Source organism: Danio aesculapii, chromosome 4, assembly GCF_903798145.1.
Source record: "Danio aesculapii chromosome 4, fDanAes4.1, whole genome shotgun sequence".
Classification (NCBI taxonomy): Eukaryota; Metazoa; Chordata; class Actinopteri; order Cypriniformes; family Danionidae; genus Danio; species Danio aesculapii.
Window position 1 is genome coordinate 15,736,377 of NC_079438.1, and position 21,006 is coordinate 15,757,382.

The 21,006-nt window shown below is 40.0% G+C and overlaps 1 protein-coding gene across 1 annotated transcript; it reads left to right on the forward strand.

The window, feature by feature from the left end:
• The first annotated feature begins 1,943 nt into the window (after window positions 1-1,943).
• LOC130222095 (gastrula zinc finger protein XlCGF57.1-like) lies at window positions 1,944-16,679 on the forward strand. Its single transcript, XM_056454722.1, has 3 exons — window positions 1,944-1,993; window positions 2,440-2,583; window positions 13,960-16,679. The coding sequence occupies exons 2-3, from the start codon at window positions 2,505-2,507 to the stop codon at window positions 15,258-15,260; spliced, it is 1,380 nt and encodes a 459-aa protein (XP_056310697.1). The 5' UTR covers window positions 1,944-1,993; window positions 2,440-2,504; the 3' UTR covers window positions 15,261-16,679.
• The last annotated feature ends 4,327 nt before the right edge of the window (window positions 16,680-21,006 follow it).

Below are 21,006 nucleotides of genomic sequence, written 5' to 3' on the forward strand. Positions count from 1 at the left end.
AACACGCACAAAAAAAAGAAAAGCTAAACAACAGTGGCTATCAATGTACACGGTTTACTCACAGAAATGATGCTTTTTATTCTTTTACTTTTTAATGCTTTTTCTGCTCTTTAATGCTTTTAATGTTTTATGTAAAGCATGAATTTGAATTGTTTTGTAACATAAATTGTCCTTCACAACACAAGCAGCGATCTCAGATCAGTTCATCCAGACATTTTAATCTGATTCGCAAACTTATTTGAAGAACCAAATTAGCCAGAGATTAGTTATCAAGATTAAAAGATCCAGCATCTGCCAAACCATCTTAGATCCTGTAGGAGTAATTTATAGTTTTAACCCAAAGAATGACCAGTCTGTCAGATGAAGAAGAGTAGGAGTCAGAGATTCAAATAAATAAATCAAGTTTACTGATGATATTTTCATAGATTATGGGAAAAGTCTATTTATAATAATGAAATAAAGGATAAAACATTTATTTCCCAATAAAATATGCAATCGTTGCTCATCCTTTTCAAAATAAAACCAAGATCTAAAATGTTTTGTCAAACTTTTAATCAATATTAACTGGCTCTTATTGGTTAATTAAGAAATCGCACAAGATGTTTTGCTGAGGTTATAAATAATTTGTTTATTTTCATAAAAGTTGAAAATGACTTTGGAAAACAAGATGACAGGGTGGACATTAGCATGACAGTGTGGGCAAAGGCTTTATTTAGTGAACTAAATGGAACATTTGAAAAACAACAGGTACAACAAGAAATGTTAAAGGGTTCATATAAAAGGGTTGTAAAAGTAACTTCTGTTTTCACTAACACTGCTAACCACTGAGTCACTCTTCTGTTATCAATTAGGTTTCATCAATATGCAAATTAATAGTAAAATAAACAATTATTATCCTTCAAATTAAACTAAATTTGCTAATGAATGTAAATCTTAACATTGTACACTGTATTAGAGGAGTGAAGGGAATGTTGGAGACAACTCAAGGTAAACACCTTAATAATACTGTTTTTTTTTTCAGAATAAGGTAAATAATTAGATTACAGATGTTCACATAAATATACAAATACCTAGGGCTGTAGTTTTATTTCAAACAGTCAATGAGCTCCATTATATGGACTTTAAAATGATATCCTAAATATAGACTGAGACAGATAATGCCAAAAGGTTTGTATTGTCCACGACCCATATTGCATCTACTCCTGCAGTGTATGTGTGTGTATAAGTGTTGTAACATAAAAAAAACATGAACTAATTAACAATAAAATATTAAAGAAAATAAAGTGTCAATAACAATGCATATATGTCCACCCTGTCAAGGAAGGATTTGTGGACAATGACAAGGAGGACATTTTTGGCTAAAGATTAGCATTTATTCAACACATTGTATCTGCAGCTGGTAAAGTGTTTCCCTATTTAAGCTCTTTGTACACGGTTTAAAAGCTTTATTTTTATTTTTCCTCTGAAGTAAAGCAAAATGGGCATGGGGATGCCAATGAGTATATGAGAGTACATCTTAAAGGGGCATTTACCACATCATGACATGGTGGACAGCAATTTCAAGGACACATGCAAAATGATTAATGATATTATTAAAACAAAATGTTGTTAAAATGACTTTTTTTAATTAAATATCTTGTTAAAGACAATAAGAATATTTAAAAATCTTTTTTTAATTTGATCTAATTGACCTACTTTTTAGACTCGCTGAACATTATTTGTTTTAGAATTTTGGGATTTTCTTAATGTATTAAAAAAGTTTTTTTAATTGTCTTTCTTAAAATGTTTAGAGTAAAGGTTTTGATCAACTACAAATGCTGAATATGTGTGTCTGTGTATGTAAGAAAGTGGAAAACGATGGAGAACTGTATCAATAAGTCATGACTGCAACAGTAAGTGGCAAAAAAGCTAAACAAAAAAGACTTTTATTTTGGCGTGACTAGTGACGTCATAAGGCCGCGCCGCTCCCGCACTGTGATTCGACCGGAGAAAGGTTTGTTTTAAAGCGTTTACATAAATATAAACCGATTGATTAAAGTTTCAGGGTTTTATCCAATGCTAAATTTTCTACCTGGTGTTATTATTTTAACCCTTTATACAACGTAGCACTGTTTTACTCAGAGTAATGAGGGCTATTGTTTGAACTACAGAAATGTGTGTAAAAAGTGTTTTAATGAAGGTTTAATTTATTAAATAGCATAATGTCAACCCATTCTAAGTATACATCACTATATATAAGAAATGGAGTAACATTACTAGTTTTATTCAGCTAATTTGTGGCTATTGTTTCTTGCTTGGACTCTTTTACCTGATTTCTTTTTGTTAATTACTCTCATATAAAGAAACTGTTGGAGCAGGTGTTGAAAATAAGTTATTTTGTTTCTGTTCATTGTTTTATTTTAAACTGGACATTTTTATTGTTTTATTCATTTTAAACAGGATAAAGTGTCCAAACACAGAGAAAAACTCCTGCTGAAGCGACTGATCTCCACACAGTTATAAAGATGGCGTTTATTAAAGAGGAGAGTGAAGATGTGAAGATTGAAGAAACATTCAAACAGGAAGATCTGCAGGAACAAACAGGTTAGTTTTCATTCTCAAAGACCAACTCAGTCATTTTATCCTCATTCAGATATATTTTAATAATAAGAATACTAAATTAAATACATCTTGCAGCCCTGAGTGTGCTGCCTAGTTATCCTAAATGCACATAAGCATAATCATTTTGCTTGAGACTTTTTTTAAAGGAAGAATATTTAGATCCTAAAAATAGTGTTATGCTGCTCAGGCATGGGGCGATAACCATTTTCAAGGTATACTGCGGTTTGAGAATAGTTGAGGTTTTAAAACCACCAATATTTTCTACAGACATACTCACACCCCATAAAGAAAAAGGGAGAAAGAGAAAAATAAATGAAATAAATAAAAAATTATCAAATTAGAAAAATAGAAATTAGGGATAAACTCTCACTATATAATAACCCCTGAGCATTCAATGTAGGATAGGAAAGGCTGCCAAACCTCATAAAACATTTTTGTACAGCCTCGGATATGGTACTTAAGGTTCTCGAGTTTAAGATGTGATAACACTTCTAATATCCAATGTTTGTGGGATGGCGGGTTTGCTTTTTTCCACCTGAGAAGAATCAGTCATCAGGCCAATAAAGAAGAAAAGACAATAATTTCTATGTGATTAGCTAACAGGTACATTTCTTCTGGCACTGTACCAAAAATTGAGGTCAAAGGATTAGGATCCATATCTTTATTACATATAGATGAAAATTATCTAAAAATATCGGTCCAAAATGTATGTAATCTAGGGCATCTCCAGAACATATGACTTAAATCTGCTGGCTCCAAACCACATCTGGGGCAAGATGAATCTGACCCTGGATACATTTTTGCCAGCTTGTTCTGAGATTGGTGAAGCCTATGAAGCACCTTAAACTGAAGAAGACCATGTCTAATACATACAGAAGATGATTGTACCAGTTCTATGGCATATTGCCAGGCAGTATCTGATATTTCTAGTCCCAGTTCGTCTTCCCATTTTTGCTTTATACAATTTAGGAAAGGGGAGGCAGTTCTTGGGATCACTTCATATAACGTGGACATCATACCCCTTTGATATGGGTCCAGATTTACAAATTCATCTATCCAGCATACTTCTGGTTGGTTTAGTGAAGGAGAGAAGTGTTTTTAAAGATACTACAGACCGGAAGGTACCTAAAAACATTAGACTGGGGTATCTCAATGTCTGTTCTTAACTGTTGAAATGAGATAAACGTGCCATCTTTAAACAGGTCCTTAACACAGTTAACTCCCTTCCTAGACCAGAATTGGAATGCTGAATCTATAAGAGAGTAAGGGAATAAAGGATTTAACAAAATGGGAGCAGAAGACAATGCTTGATTATTATTAAAGTGGGGTCTGAATTGTGACCATATTCTGAGTGATCCATTAATAACTGGGTTATTCGTAGAATACTGTTTACTCACTGGAATCGAAGCACAAAGTAGTGAGCTTAAAGACACTGATATAGACGTGTGCTGTTCCAAAAGTGACCAAAGTGGAGCCTCATCATTACAGATGTTGGATAACCAGAATATCAGTTTGTAAATTGGCCGCCCAATATTACTATAAAAAAATTTGCATTGCCAATCCACTCTCTTTCTTCTTTCTTTCCAAGAATTTCTTTCTTATGCGAGGAATTTTCTTATCCCAGAGAAATGTAGAAATACAATTATTCAACTCCTTGAAAAATGACTTTGGAATAAAAACAGGCACGGTCTGAAATAGAAACAGAAATCTTTGTAGTATTTTCATTTTAATGGAATTGATCTTTCCAGCCAAAGATAAAGGAAGGGTTGACCACCGTGTCATGTCTCGTTTGGCTTTGTCTAATGTCATTTTAAAATTAATATTGAACAAATCCTTATATTTGCGTGTCACACTCACACCCAGATAAACAAATTTATCAGGACGTACTGACAATAGAAAGGATTGGAAGGACATTTGCTGTGCTCTATCATTGATAGGGAAAAAGTGACTCTTTGTTAGATTGACTTTGTATCCAGAAACATTTCCAAATTCAAAAATTGCTGTAAGAGTTTTTGGTATACATGTATCTGGATTTGACAGAAAAAGAAGATCATCCACATAAAGCAGGAGCTTTTGTTCTTGTCCCTCTCTGAAAATTCCTTGCAAGCCATCTGAATTCCTTAATGTGGTTGCTAGAGGTTCGATGGCAATGTCAAAGAGCAGAGGGCAGCCCTGTCTCATTCCCCTAGAGCAGGGATGGGCAAACTCGATCCTGGAGAGCCGGTGTCCCTGCATAGTTTTGCACCAACCCTAATCAAACACACCTGCTTGTAGCTTTCTAATGATCTTGAAGACACTAATTCGGGTGTTCAGGTGTGTTTGATTAGTGTTGTAGCAAAACTCTGCAGGGACACCGGCCCTCGAGGATCGAGTTTGCCCATGCCTGCCCTAGAGAGTGGAAAGCATTTAGAAATTATGTTATTTGTTCGAATGGATGCTTGGAGCCTGAAATATATAATTTTAACCCAGGAACAGAATCCAGGCCTAAAACCAAAATTTTTAAGCGCTGTAAATTAATAGATATACTTTATTCTATCAAATGCCTTATGGGAATCTAAAGAAATTAAGACCTCTGGATTGGTATTATTTTTAGGTGAATAAATAATATTAAATAAGCGACAAAGGTTGTAAGATAACTGTCTCCAACAATAAAACCAGTTTGATCTGGGTGAGTTATCTTTCTCATGACTGACTCCACTCTGATTGTCAGCACTTTAGCCAGGATCTTATAATCACAACAGAGTAAGCTGATCGGACGATAAGATTCACATTCAAGTGGAAACTTATCCTTTTTAAGAAGTACTGTTATAACAGCCAATGTCATGTAGTGGGGGGGGGTGATTCTGAGACAAGACCTTCAGCAAATACCTTGTACAACAGGGGTGTGAGCTTGGCAGAAAACTTCTAATAAAACTTGGCTAGGAAACCATCAGGGCTTGGTGCTTTTCCGGTTTTAAATTTTTTGATCGCATTTTCAATATCAGAAGGTGTTATATTTCCTTCTAATGCCAACTGATCTGAATCACAGAGGGATGGTAATTATAAATTAAAAAAGCTCTCAATACCTTCAATTTCATTTACCTCAGAGCTGTAGAAGTTTTTAAATTGATCATTAATTCCCTGTTGATCAGTAATTAGATTAGATTCAACTTTATTGTCATTACACATATACAAGTACAAGGCAATGAAATGCAGTTTAGGTCTAACCAGGAGTGCAATAGCAGCAAGAGCAGGATACAGGTATAAGTTATAAAGTGCAGTTATAGAAAAAAGATGGTGAAATTTACAGATGGTTGTACTATGAACATTATTTACAGGTTGTATTAGCTATGAACAGAGATTTACAATAAATTAATATATGTACAGATTACTATTAATAATCAGTGTGCAGATAAATAAACATAATTACAAATGCATATGCACAGTGGGTGTGTACATAATTACATATGTCCATGTGCAGTGGGTATGTACAGTTCAAATAAATGAATTGGTGCAATGTAGTGCAATGAATATGTGCAAAATTTAAATGTGCAAATGTTAAACAGTGCAGTGATTGTGAGGAGTATAAGTTATGAGGAGAGTGGGGGTGTATTAGGAGGGCAAAAGAGTTAGTGAGAGGCAGAGTTCAAAAGGTAGACAGTTCTGGGGAAAAAGCTGTTCCTCTGTCTGCTGGTTTTTGTCCTGGGGAGCCTGAAGCACCTGCCGGAATCCTGGTGAGAGGAATCCTTAAGAATACTGCGTGCTCGGCGCAGACAGCGTTTCTTCTGGATGTCCTCTATGGCTAGCAGTGTGGTCCCCGTGATGTGTTGGGCAGTTTTCACCACCCGCTGCAGTGCCTTATGCTCAGCAACAAAGGAGCTTCCATACCAGACTGTGACGCAGTTGGTCACGATGCTTTCTTTGTGCAGCGGTAGAAGTTCACCAAGACAACTGATGACACCTGGTTCTATCAGGCTGGAGATGTTGGTGGTTCAGGAAAGGTCCTTTGAGATGTGGGTCCCCAGGAACTTGAAGGATGAGACGGGCTCAACGACCATCCCATTGATGTAGATGGGAACATGTGAGCCTGTTCGTCCCTTCCTGAAGTCTACAATGAGCTCCTTGGTCTTGGTGGTGTTAAGGAGCAGATTATTGTCGGTGCACCAAGTGGCCAGATGCTGTATCTCCTCCCTGTAGGCAGTCTCATTATTGTTGCTGATTAGACCAATCACAGTGGTGTCATCTGCAAATTTGATGATGGTGTTACTTCTGTTCACAGGCCTACAGTCAATGGTAAAAAGGGAGTAGAGGAAGGGGCTCAGCACACAGCCCTGTGGTACACCAGTGTTGAGTGATGGTGGTGGAGCAGATGTGGCCTGATCTAACATTCTGAGGTCTGTTAGTCAGAAAGTTCATGACCCAGTTGCAGAGAGACGTGTCGATATCCAGGTCTCCAAGTTGATCATTAACTTATGAGGGTATGACAGTGTTGAATAGTGAGCTGAAGTCAACAAACAGCATACAGTACAGAGTGCAGTGCTATGGAGACTGCATCTTCTGTGCTCCTGTTGCTACAATAGGCAAACTGATGTGGGTCCTGTGTGGATGGCAGAGAGTCTTTCAGATGTGCCAGGACCAACCGCTCGAAACACTTCATGATGATTGGTGTGAGAACTACAGGGCGGTAGTCATTCAGGCATGTTGGGCTAGAGTGTTTGGGCACTGGCACAATAGAGGTGGTTTTAAAGCATGTTGGCACAGCTGCTAGCTTAAGCGATAGGTAGACAGATAACGTCTGTGAATACCCCAGCTAACTGTTCTGCACATGCTTTGAGGACGCACCCAGGAATACTGTCTGGTTCAGCAGTCTTACACACATTGATCCGACTCAGTGCGGTGTAGACTTCTGAGGAGGTGAATGTGATAAGTAAGTGGTCGGTTGAGGAAGTGATCCTGGTGTAGGGTTCTTTATTGTCTCTTTCAAAGCAGGCATAAAAGTCATTTAACTCGTTTAGGAAGGAGACATTTGTGGCTGTGGGTGTGGACTGGCTGGGTTTGTAGTTGCTGGTGGCCTGGATGCCCTGCCACATGTGCCGAGGATCAGAGTTGGAAATGTGCTCCTCTAGCTTTAGCTTGTAACAGTGCTTGGCCTTTTTGATGCCCCTCTTCAGATTAACCCTGGAAGTGCTGTAGGCCTGTGCATCCCCTGATCTAAAGGCAGTGTTGCGTGCCTTCAGCAGGAGGCCTCCTTGTTTATCCATGGCTTCTGATTCTGGTATGTGGTGATTTGCTTTTGGGTTGTAACACTGTCTATGGTGGTGTTGATATATTCCAGAACAGAGGAAGTGTAACTGTCAATGTCTGTGTGAGAGCCACAGGTGGCCTGGGAAGCAAACATACTCCAGTCTGTATGTTGAAACGTGCACTTCAATAACAAGACAGCGGTCTTTGCTCTGTTGCTTCGATACATACTTTCGCTTTTTGTTTCTCACAGCCAGTTGTTAGGTTTCTACTGCTCGTCTCGACCCGGTTTCTCTACTCGTTTCCCCACACTGCAACAGTTCAGTCGACTTCTCTTTCTTCCGCACCCCACTTAATGCTACCCTCTTCAACTCTCCTCCTCCTCCTTTATACTCTCACCCATTTCCTTTTTGCTGTCCTATGGGTGGAGACCAATTAAACAAGAAACAGAAAACACCAACAATCATAAATGCATGATTATATGCTGTCATGGCTTTGCAATCAAAAAAAATGTTGTTATTATAGAGGCCAAATAGAGAAAAAACGACCATAATTATAACGAAAAGGGAGTAAATTTGGCCAGAGTGTATTGAGTTTTTTTTTTTTTTTTTTTTCCCAAAATAGTTTCCCAGAAAATTTCAAAATAAGATGTCCCCATATATCAGTCCGTTAGCTGAAACACAGAGAAAGTTTTGGCCAAGTTAAGCCTCACAATTACCCCAGAATGGATGAAAATGATCCAACAGCACACAAGGGGAAAGGTGCACATTCCAGCCTTTATGCAGATTAAAAATTAGAATTAGAAAACTTTATTATCCACACGTGTGGGAATTTTATTTTGGCCTCTTAAACATCACAAATACAAAAACACAGAGCACAAACACAAAGCTTCCTACACCACAGATTACTAACACACAACCCTAGACATATAATCTACTTCATGGTCATTTATTCAGTATGGTAATAGCAGACCGTATAAAAGATTTCTTAAAAATATTTGTTTTTGTTGTGGGTACTCTGTATTGTCTACCAGAAGGAAGCTTTTCAAATTCATTATAAAGAGGATGAGTTGAGTCCTGAACTATCTGTGAGGCTTTCCATCTGGTCTGGTTTGTTTACAGTTCCACAAGCTGCTTCTGGGGCTCCATTATGATCTTACTAGCCATATTAACGATCTTTGTAAGTTTATACTTGCTTCTAGCTCCAAGATGTCTGTACCAGCAAGAAATATTATAGGAGATAATACTTTCAACCAGACTGGTATAAACCTTCCTCAGAATACCCTTACTAACATTAAAACTATTTAATTTTCTTAAAAGAAAGAGTCTCTTTGTTGCCTTCTTTTAGATATAGTCTGAGTGTTGACCAAAATTTAAGCCACTATCTAAAATAATTCCCAGATACTTAAAACTGTTTACAATCTCCACATGTTGACCCTCAATAGTAACTGGATGACATATAGGCTGCCCTTCCCTACTTATAATTAGTTCCCTAATTTACAGAGCATTAGGTGACAAAGCACTCTCTTCGCACCATGTCACCAGATGTTCTATGTGCTCAACAGCCGCATTTCCACTGTCGAGCCAGTGCGAGCCAGGGCTTTAATCAGGCCGTTTTATATTGGTTTATTTATTTAATGTGATTTTATTATATATTATATATATTTTATTTTATTAGATTTGTAATTTTTTAAAAATTATTTAAATATAGCTTAGGCTATTTTATCTAGATATGACACTGTTGTTTTAAGTCTACAAAAGTGGACACGTAATTTAAGTTTTATGTCTTTCTGTTGTATTCATAATGTGTATAATCTACAAAATAAATTTTTTTTTAAAAAGCTGCTCGCGGCATTAACAGAGCTGTGAAGGGAGCGCTCTTGCTCGCTCTCACACACACATACAGGCATCTAAACACGCACAAGCACACCTATTAAATTTGACAAAAACTCTCGAAAACGTTTACTGTCTGCTGTGTCTTTAATATGGTGTAAAGATTATTATGCGTTATTGAAACATCAGGTGGACGCAGCAAAGAATGTCTCTTATAAATTAAAACTTTATTATTTTATGCAACAGCCTTACATTTAAAAGGGAAACATCAGGGTGATCATACGCAAAAAGACCCCAAGCCTATGAGGCTAGATGGTTCCTTTTCCTTATTTGTTTGTTTGTTGCATGTACTTGTGTGCAATCGGAAAACTAGTGTCCGCCTCTCCTTTCACTCCGCCCGAACCCCTAGCTGGCCCTTTTTGGCCCAAGGTATTCGGCGGGCCGTTAAAGGCCAGCCGCTGGCTCAGAGAAAGCCCCGCTTTGGCCCGATCAGGCCCCGGAAGTGACAGTGGAAACGCGGCTAATGTAGGCCCTCTCTAGCTCCTCTTTTTCCTTGACCATAAGTCCAACCACAGCCATGTCATCAGCATACTTCAGTAGGGTAATATTGCTTTTAAAAATCTGCAGATGCTGTACAGGTATGTCTTATGTCTGCGAGGCAAATATTCAGCTGTTTGTTCAGCTGTTACCCCAGAACTTTTTTCTTCTGATGCGATTACCAGTCAGGCACAGAATGAACAAGTACTCCTTGTCTGCTTTACACATTTTAGAAAAAAAACATTCTGTTGTAGTTATGAATATATACGAATAAAAATAGGCCATTAACAGCTTTTGTAAAGATTGCTTAAGATTGCTCTCCAGAATATCAGACCCTGACAATAAAACAAGAAACTTTCTGATCTGAGAAGAAGATCAGGAAACCGGCTGATTAACTGTTCTATTCAAATCAACCTGAGACAGTTGACAATAGGCTGGAAACACAGAGCTACACCTCACCAGGGGGGAATAAGAGAAAGTTCATCCTTCTCCTTTCACCTCAAGCCCTCCTTCTCGACTCTTAAGTTACCTTCTGATCCGAGCAGATCATTCACATAAAATGTCCAAGGTTTTAATATGGTGTATCTTGTAGCACTAAATTCATGTTGGGATCATCTTAAATGTCTCTGTGTGATTGGTAAAGTGGTCTTAATGTCACTGTACTATTTCACTGGTATATGTTGATTTGTTTTTTGGCTTTGATAAGATCTTTGCCAGATGCTCCCCCTCATTAGAAATGGTTAACTTCTCAAATTCACCTGGCAGAGTCTCGGTGACGCTTCTATTATCTTTAATTTATGGCTACTTGTTCTGAGTTGAGTATTTAATGGAAATGTGGACAAATATCATTGGGATCTTGTAGCCAAGACACCTCGTTGCAGCATCTCTGTGACTTATGCTGCAACATACTTCTCTGGTCAGTTATGCATCTCTTTAATTTATCTGTAGGGGTAATTTAGTTTTAACCCAAAGAATGACCAGTCTGTCAGATGAAAAAAAGCCAGAGTCAATGATTTTAAATAAACAAATAAAGTTTACTGAAGATAGTTTGCAGCTTCAACAATCGAGAAGATTTCCTAGAAGGGTTGCCACCTGTCCCTTAAAATACAGAATCATCCCATATTTGAGAAAGAAAATGGGCATCCCGTTTTAAATCAATACGTGACGGGTTTTGTCCCGTATTTATCATATTTTTAAAGTAGCTTTTCATGCAAATCATCCCACACACATTTTATGAAGATGCCTCATTTCCTACTTTTGATTGGGTAATACTAATGTCATCGTTAGTTTGATTGGTCTTTGTCTAGTGAGGAGGGCGGGTCTTTTAAGCAGAGTCTGTCAAGTCTTGACAGAGAGTAATGGCAGATGCTTCTCCAGGTAACCCCCGCGTTTGAAAGTTTCAGAGTTTAAACGCAAGCGACTGCAAAAGTACCTCAGAGTGTTAGAAACTGTTATCAAGCCATGTTTCCATGGTTGGATAGGTGTTACTGCAAATAATGACAAATGTTTTAGCCAAAATCTGTTATCAATTCTACCCTTTAAAATTAGGTTTATTAGTATGTTCTCCTCTTCTCTAGGTTACAGCAGCTGAGTTAACGCAGGTGTACCACACTATTAAACATAACATCAGCTATATCAGCCTGATCTTACGAGAAAACGTAAGTATTTTACGTTTTGTCAGTTTAGTGGCTACTTTGTACGAATTTGTACGAATTCAGTCGTACGAAATTGTACGAATTTAAAAAGGAGGCATGGCACCTAACCCCACCCCTAAACCCAACTGTCATTGTTGGATGAGCAAATCGTACTAAATTGTACGAAATAGATCAAATCAAAAAGTTACGAATTGCCGTGAGATTGTGTTGGCTATATTAGTGCTACAGAGTTAGTGCTGCAGAGTTGTAATAGAGAAAGACTGACTGCATCTTTTTACACAGATTTCAACAAAAGTTTATTTTAAAGTCACACTTTCCTGAAAACATATTTTAAGTTGCGATTTACCACCACTGTCATGCTATTGAGCCTGTGATTGGGGATGTGGCCACCACTGCAGTATGCGTCCCTTATTTTTTTGTATTAAAAGTGGTAACCCTAGTTCCTAGGCCGCTCTGCCTTACTTTCACAAATCAATAACAATTATACTCTCACATAACATCAACTATGTCATTCATAGAGGTGTTTTAACCTAATTGGTTAAAACACAGATAGACTTGGAAAATTCCCACGTGGGGTGCGTGCATACAATTCTGAACAGTATCTCAAGCATAAACGTCAGACATCCACCAGACTGTTTAGAGCTGACTCCAGACCTGTGAAACGGTTCCACAATAAAATAGAACACATACTCTTAAAGTACAAACTGTTTCTTACCCAAGGCTGTGTACTCTCAGCCGTCTTTATCAAAACTGGTTAAAAACCGGTGTAATCTACATTCAGGCAGTTATATTCTTACTACACAAAGTCTATCTTGAATAAAAAGTAGAATCACTTTAAAAGAATTAACCGTAAAAATTGCAAAATCACTTAAGACATTTTAGATAGTATTAACTCATAGAAATAACTATAGAAACAGTTGCTTCCAGTCTTCAGCCCTTCAGTTACACTCGAGGTCTCCGTGACCTCTGACCTAGTTTGGCGGCTCCTGAAAATAGTTACAAAGAGACAGGCAGATGCACTGAACATTCCTATATTAAGCAATATGTTAATTTTATTATTCAATAATCGTCTTTGATAAAAATGAGAAACAGGATGATGAGAAGGAAAAATGTTGATCCATGCTGAGACTGATTGGAAGGTAGAAATCCAAATCCTTCATATCTTTGAGTAATGGATGCTGTATTTTTACAGTATCAGCTCTGAAGTGGCTTTCTGATTGTTTTTATTGTGTAATTTGCATAATACAATTTTACCTGACAAATAAAATGTTAAGTTTTGACTCATTCTGAATTCTCCTGAAATCTTTTTATATCCAGTGGATTAAGTAGAGGCTGCGCTACCTTTATGATTCGACATGATTAGACTTTTGATTTTAAAGGCACATTTGACTGTACGGAGCAGTGTGGCACGACAGCATGGCGATCTTTAATCATCTAATCGCTGATTTTAGCAAGTTGCATGGGATTGGCTAAATTGACTTTTTTTAGGATGAGTGGGCAGTTTGCAACCAGTCTATTTGAATATTAGTTAATCTTGCACCCTCTGACTAACTTCAGAGTGTCGACATACTGTCCATGGGAAGACATGCAAAACTGGGGCATTAAACGTACAACTGAAGAGTAAAGAATCAGATATAAATCAAAACTCTAAATTAAGTCATAAATGATGAATGTGATCTGTATTTCTAATTGTAAGAACGGTCTACATTTTACAACACTTCAGATTAAGTCAGATTAAATTCTGAGCTAAAAAACGAATATAAATAAATTCTAATAAATAACAAAATTCTTTTCAGAAGCACTAGAAAAGGCTTCCATGCATTTAACATTCGACCATGCTGTTAGTTTCATCATTGGGCTAATAGATGGACTTCTACACTTTTTAAATCTGTGTCTTATCAATATGACCAAAATGACTTTTATGATCAATTATGTAAGAAACTCTGAAAACTGGACTGACACAGTTTCAGTTTACTATAACTTCTATGTTAAGTGTCTTTTGGCACAATTTACATTGTACATTGTAGCCAATGTTTCCAGTGTCTTTTCACTTTTCAGCTTTTGATGAGAGTTTTTAAGACTTAATGAAAACTAATAATTTTTATTTATTTCAGAGCTAATTGAAGATAATGAGATGAGGAAAGAGGAGGAAGATCATGTCAAAATTGAGGAAAAAACTAATTTACAGACTGAAAGTATTTTGAAAAGGAGAGACAGGAATCGTTTCACCTGCACGCAGTGTGGAAAGAGTTTTGGAAGAAAAGGCAATCTTAATATTCACATGATGATCCACACTGGAGAGAAACCATTCACATGCACCCAGTGTGGGAAGAGTTTCAGCCAATCATCATCCCTTAATCTACACATGAAGATCCACACTGGAAAGAAACCATTCACTTGCACTCAGTGTGGGAGGAGTTTCAGCCAATCATCATCCCTTAATCTACACATGAAGGTCCACACTGGAGAGAAACCATTCACATGCACCCAGTGTGGGAAGAGTTTCAGCCAATCATCAAACTTAAATCTACACATGAGGATCCACACTGGAGAGAAACCATTCCCTTGCACTCAGTGTGGGAGGAGTTTCAGCCAATCATCATCCCTTAATCTACACATGATGAGCCACACTGGAGAGAAACAATTCACTTGCACTCAGTGTGGGAAGAGTTTCAGCCAATCAGCCAACTTTAATAAACACATGAGGATCCACACTGGAGAGAAACCTTTCACATGCACCCAGTGTGGGAAGAGTTTCAGCCAATCAACAAACTTTAATCTACACATGACGAGCCACACTGGAGAGAGACCATTCACATGCACTCAGTGTGGGAAAAGTTTTAAATGCTCATCACACCTTAATCAACACATGAGGATCCACACTGGAGAGAAACCATTCACATGTACTCAGTGTGGGAAGAGTTTCAGCCACTCATCACACCTTAATCAACACATGAGAATCCACACCGGAGAGAAACCATTCACTTGCACTCAGTGTGGGAAGAGTTTTAGCCAATCAGCCAACTTTAATCAACACATGAGAATCCACACCGGAGATAAACCATTCACTTGCACTCAGTGTGGGAAGAGTTTCAGCCAATCATCATCCCTTAATCTACACATGATGAACCACACTGGAGAGAAACCGTTTACTTGCACTCAGTGTGGGAAGAGTTTCAGCCAATCATCATCCCTTAATCTACACATGAGGATCCACACTGGAGAGAAACCCTTCACATGCACCCAGTGTGGGAAGAGTTTCAGCCAATCACCATCCCTTAATCTACACATGACGAGCCACACTGGAGAGAGACCATTCACATGCACTCAGTGTGGGAAGAGTTTTAAATGCTCATCACACCTTAATCAACACATGAGGATCCATAGTGGAGAGAAACCATTCACTTGCACTTAAGCTGTGGTCACACTGGACTTTTCTCTCCATAGACTTCCATTTATGTGCACGCGAATGCATCAGACCGGAAACACAAATTCGTGCATCAAGTTTCACAGTTCACTGCGTTGCAAAGTTCAAGCTTGGTGAACTCTGACCTGCAAAATTGCATCACTTGACTGTGTGAGACCAATCGAAGTTCAAAACATGACCTCGCTGGACAGCAAATTAAATTATGGACCAATCGCTCACTTTTTTAATGTCTAATCATCTTGTTTAATTCCGCCCCTTTTTGCAGCGCCATACAACAGAATTTTGCATGCTCAAACTCTAGTGTGACCGCAGCTTCGGTGTGGGATGAGTTTCAGCAACTCATCAGACCTTAATAAACACATGAATACCCACACTGGAGAGAAACCATTCACATGCACTCAGTGTGGGAAGAGTTTCAACCGATCAGCAAACCTTAATGAACACATGAAAATCCACACTGATGTGAAAGAGTATATGTGCTTCAGTGTGAGAAGACTTTTATTACAGCTCCAAAATTTAAACTGCACCAGACAATTCACACTGGAGAGACGGTACAAGTGTTCACACTGTGACAAGAGGTTTAATCAGTGAACACATCTGAAAACACACTGGAGAAAAACTGTACAGATCTGATCAGTGTCTACAGAGTTTCGCTTATTCGGTGCAGCTTAAGTAACACATGGACAAAAAGTTGCACACATAACATGAATGCAGCAAAATATTTTCTCATGTGCACAGGATGTTTCATGTCTGAATAATGTTTGAAAAGGCTGAGTGACGGTATACTGTTTTCCAACACTCCTACACTGCAGTAGGTGGGGTTGTAAATGTGTTGCGCTCCTCGCGTTTACCGTAAACACAATGGTGGCGGCTGAGAGAAGAACAGTTTGTTTTTGATAAGGTGGAGCTCCAGGACGGGTAGTTTTCAGTATAATATGGCCTCAAGTTAAGGAAGCCCATTCAATTGTCCTGTGTTGCATCTTTTATTAGTAAAGTTTCTTTACTTTTAGGTTCAAGATTTTTTCTAGTTTACTACATTTACTTGTTTGAGTAGAATACAAACTTGATGAATATTTATGATTTAAGCAGAGCGACAGGTATTAAGTTTTACAATATTAATACAGTGTGATGATCCCAAGACTCCAGATTGGAGTATGTGGTAAATCCTGATTGGATGCCTGCATTACTTATCAATGGGTATATAAAAGTTGTAGCTAGCTACTCCGGGACGCTGTGGCTACTCGAGTGTTCATGCCAAGACCTGTCATCTCATTGACTCTTTAACCTTATGGTTTTGTTTTGCATTACTTATGTCATGTAGTTAAAGTGTTGTGATTATATCCTAAGTTCTTTATCTTCATTATTATCCCTAGAAATTTGTTGGTAGCTTTGATTGATTGTTCTATGAGTGACATTTTATAATAAATAATTAGCATTCAGGCTATTTTGTTGGCTCATCTTTCTTTTATGTTGCGACTCAAACGAGCGGGTCATAACACTTTGCAAATAGTGTCCGGTTGAATCCGAGATCTTGTCCTTTCGGTCATGACCATAGGTGTGAGCAGGAACCTAGATTGAGCGGTAAGTTCAGAACATTGCCTTTCGTCTTAGCTCCTTCACCACAACAGACAATCACATCAACTGCATTACTGCTGCCGATGCACTGAACCGTCTTTTAATCTCACATTCCATTCCTCATAAAAAAATGCAGATATTTGAACTCCATCTGGGGTAAGGACTCTCCTTTAAACTGGAGATGGCCACCTTTTTTCAGTCAAGCACCATGGTTTCTGACTTAGAGGTGCTGTTTCTTTCCCTGCCATGTCACACTCAGCAGCAAACCGTCCCACTGCATGCCGAAGGTCCATGTCCTATGAAGCCAAAAGGAACAACATTATCTGCAAATGGCAGAGACAGTCCTAGCCTGCACCTAAAATTCTGTTAGTAAAAATTATTATATCTGTTCAACCATAAACCAAGATGGAGCTCTCTCAGGAGGGATGGACCAGTGCGCGAGATGTCTCAGACTGAAGGCGTAATAATGAAATAAATACTCAGGAAGCCCCAACTCCTTTTTATCAACTGTATCAAATTTTATCAAATGTACTCCTATGCAACCAAGGAGGCTTATTGTTCCAGTGAAATTAATTGACTAAATTATTAAACTGTTTTAAATATTGTAAAGAAATATTTACAGGGATATACTGAAGTAGAGAAGTAACTTTAGGAAGGCAATTCATTTTGAGTATGATAGTTATTTTGAGTACCTCAGAGCAGTGGTTCTCAATTCTGGTGTTTGTGCAAAATTAGTTGATTGACAGTCCCAAATTAATTTTAGCTCTTATTACTAGATCTTAGAATCACACCTGAGAAACCACAAATGCAGATTTGGCTTATCTTTAACTGCTTAAGATCAATTTGCACCAGATCAGCAAGAGACAACATTTGTTTGAGTTTCCTTCGCCGACTGGCCTCAACAATACACAGTGTTCCTGATTGGTTGGTGACTCCGCTTCAGTGACGTCCTTGGGATTCACTCACTTGTAAGTGGACGTTGTCCTGGGTTACTGGGGTGACAAGGAGTCACTCTGCTGCGCTGTGTTTCACGGAAACCTGGCTAAACGAAGCCATTCCGGACAGCGGAACCTTTTAGCTGTACCGGACTTTCAGCTGTACAGAGCAGATTGTGATACGGAGTCAACAGGTAAAACGCACGGTAGTGGGACATGCTTTTACATCAACAGAAGGTGGTGTACGGATGTAACTCTGTTCAAGAAGATGTGCTGTCCTGATGTGGAAGTGCTTTTCATTAACTGTAAACCGTTTTATTCACCGCAAGAATTTTCCTCGTTCATTCTCATCTGTGTTTACATTCTACCGCAAACACACGTGAGTACTGCGCTGCAACAGCTGGCTGATCTGATCACAGAGACAGAACAACAACACCTGGACTCTGTTTTTATTATTCTTGGTGACTTTAATCAGGCAAAACTCAGACATGAGCTGCCTAAATTCAAACAGCACATTACATGCCCACCAGACACAATAACATTTTGGACCAGTGCTACACCACAATAAAGGATGCATATCGCTCCGTCACCAGACCAGCTCTAGGACTCTCCGACCACTGTCTGGTTCATCTTAACCAACTTACAGGCAAAAACTTAAACCAATATTAAGGTCTGTTAAGAGATGGACCAACGACACAGAGCTTACAAGCCTGTTTTGAATGCACTGACTGGAGTGTTTTTGAAGCTGCAGCCACAGAGCTGGACGAGCTCACAGAGACTGTAACATCATGTCCGCGGTCCACAAGGTGTCAAACTCGGATGAGAAGAAGCTTTTGCTGGCGCTCGCTGCTGGCCGCGTGGACACGCGGAAGATGGTGTGCCCGGTGGCCGGCTGTCGAAGGACGCCGGCCCGCCTAGACAGACACCTGAAGCAGCACGCCGAGCTCCAGGAAAGAGGCCATGGGGAGAGTTGTATTTTATTTTACTATTATATATACATTTTTAAGTGATTAAAATACTGTACAGTTAGTTGCAATGTTATCAATGTTATCTCTTGCTTTATGATATAATAGACTGTTAAGACCTGTGCTCTGCTGCATAAAGTAATTAAAGTTACCAACAACTTACAATTTTGGAAGATAAAAATGCTAACATGTCTTTAACACTTAAAGAACCTTACATATCCAAAGTAAATAGTAATTTAAACACTCCTAATGTAGTTGGTAGTTGATTAGACCAAGGCCCAAGCCCACCAAGCCATGCCCGACGGGAGATCCCCTTTCCTGGGTCTACCTGTCGGGACATCCCGTGCCTGGAAGTACGTGCCCGGCGCCAAATGCCTCTGACCTGCCATCAGGATTTTGGGGATGGCGTGAAATTGTGGACTTAATGAACCAGGCGGTCTAAGGCCAGGCTGGTCTGCCCGAGCAGGTGCGTCCGTTTCCCGCAAGCCTTCGGCCACGCGTCCTGGCACGATGGAGAAAAAAAGCAGGGGGTCTAAGGCCAAGCTGGTCTGCCCGAGCAGGTGCGTCTGTTTCCTGCAAGCCTTCAGCCGCGCGTCCTGGCTCAATGGCAAAAAGCAGGGTCTATGGCCAAGCCGTCTGCCGGAGCAGCTGCGTCCATTTCCCGCGCGACCTGGTAAAATGGGAAAGAACCAGTGCGGCTATGGCCAGGCTGATCTGCCCAAGCAGGTGCATCCCGCGAGCCTTTGGTCGCACGTCCTGGCTCAATGGGAAAGAAGCAGGGGGTATTTGGCCAATCCGTCTGCCCGAGCAGGTGCGTCCATTTCCCGCGAGTATTTGGTCGTGCATCCTGGCATGGTTGAGAATCCTGGCTCTGTACGTAGACTAGATGCCCCAGCAAACACACCCGAACCTTGACAACTGTGCAAGGCAGACACAGAACTCTTATATCATCTGGTGCTAGAACTACGTGCCGTTGGTGCACTCAACCCACCTGGATATTTGAGCACTGCCCTAGGTAGTGGAACTGGGAAAGGCTGGTGCACACAAGTTATCTTTGAACCACAGTACATTGAGGTGGTGGAGAGGGTGGTGCCCCAGAGCCAGGTGGGTCACCGCCGGAACTTCTGTCTAGCCTGTGCTGTTGGCTAAGTCCATGGTATCGGGCTTAAGTATGGGGTGCCTGGGCATTGCTGGGGAACAGGTGTCAATCAAGAAGACCCTTTGGGGCCGGCGATTGGCCCGGAAAGGGTGTGGGTCCCTGGGAAGAAGGGGTGTGACTTGTGTGTATTGAGATCAGTGCTTTCAGCCCCCCCTAACGTGGACCCTGGCCCCCCGGGACGGGTGTGGGTCCCCGGGCAAGCTTTGGTCAAGTGAGAGCTAGTGCAGTGAGTCTGGGGGGTGGTGGGTCTTTCTAGCGAGCAACCATGGTCCAGTTGGAAGACGGCTGGTCTCTCGAACAACCAGTGGACACGATGACGCCCACTAGTAAAGTTGATTAGACCCATGCCCAAGCACGCAAGGCCATGCTCGAAGGCAAGCCATATTTCCCGGCCTACCTGTTGGGACATCTCGTGCCTGGAGGTACGTGCCCGACACCAATTGTCTCTGACCTGCCATCAGGAATTCAGGGAATGTGTAAAATTGTGGACTTTGCTTCTGACGGTTTGGTGTTTGGACCACTCTACTGGCCAATAGGAGCTCGTTGACGCCCCAAGGGTTAGGTCCCCACCCGCCCCCACCCTGGTGGTTGGAGGGGGCGCTAGTAATCTCCGGCGAGGTGGAACCAGCCAGGGTCAGTGGTGCCGGGGTTACGGTCTGGCCCCCGTTTGATGGTTGTTTAATGATTTGGTTCCAGAAGCCGTGAAAAGGCTCACACAGCTTGCGCTGCCCCGAAAAAGAGCGTGTTCGATCGGGTACTATGATCCCCTTTGAAAAGGGAAAAGCCGTTGTTGGAAAATCCGTTTTTTCCTCGGGTTCCTTCACTCTAGTATTTTGTATCACCAGTGAGTCTGCATCAAGACCTTCCAAGCTTGGAAAAGATGAGAAGAAAATCAGCTGAATGGTTCAGTATGATTTTATTCTGACACAAGGGAGGGAAGAGCAATCTTATATACACATTGAGGGTCCGCCTGCAACTGAGCCCTAACACAAAAGAATATTATCATAGAAGGAGGGAAACAATGATACAAAGACAGCTTACAGCAACCAGAATATGTGAGAATGTGTGCGTGTAGGTATGCGCGCATCTGTGAGGGAGTC

Bases quoted from the DNA above. Each gene is read 5' to 3' on its own strand.
- LOC130222095 (XM_056454722.1), top strand. From the start codon at position 2,505: ATGGCGTTTATTAAAGAGGAGAGTGAAGATGTGAAGATTGAAGAAACA. The intron at 2,584-13,959 runs GTTAGTTTTCAT...TATTTATTTCAG, and splicing joins AGATCTGCAGGAACAAACAG to AGCTAATTGAAGATAATGAG.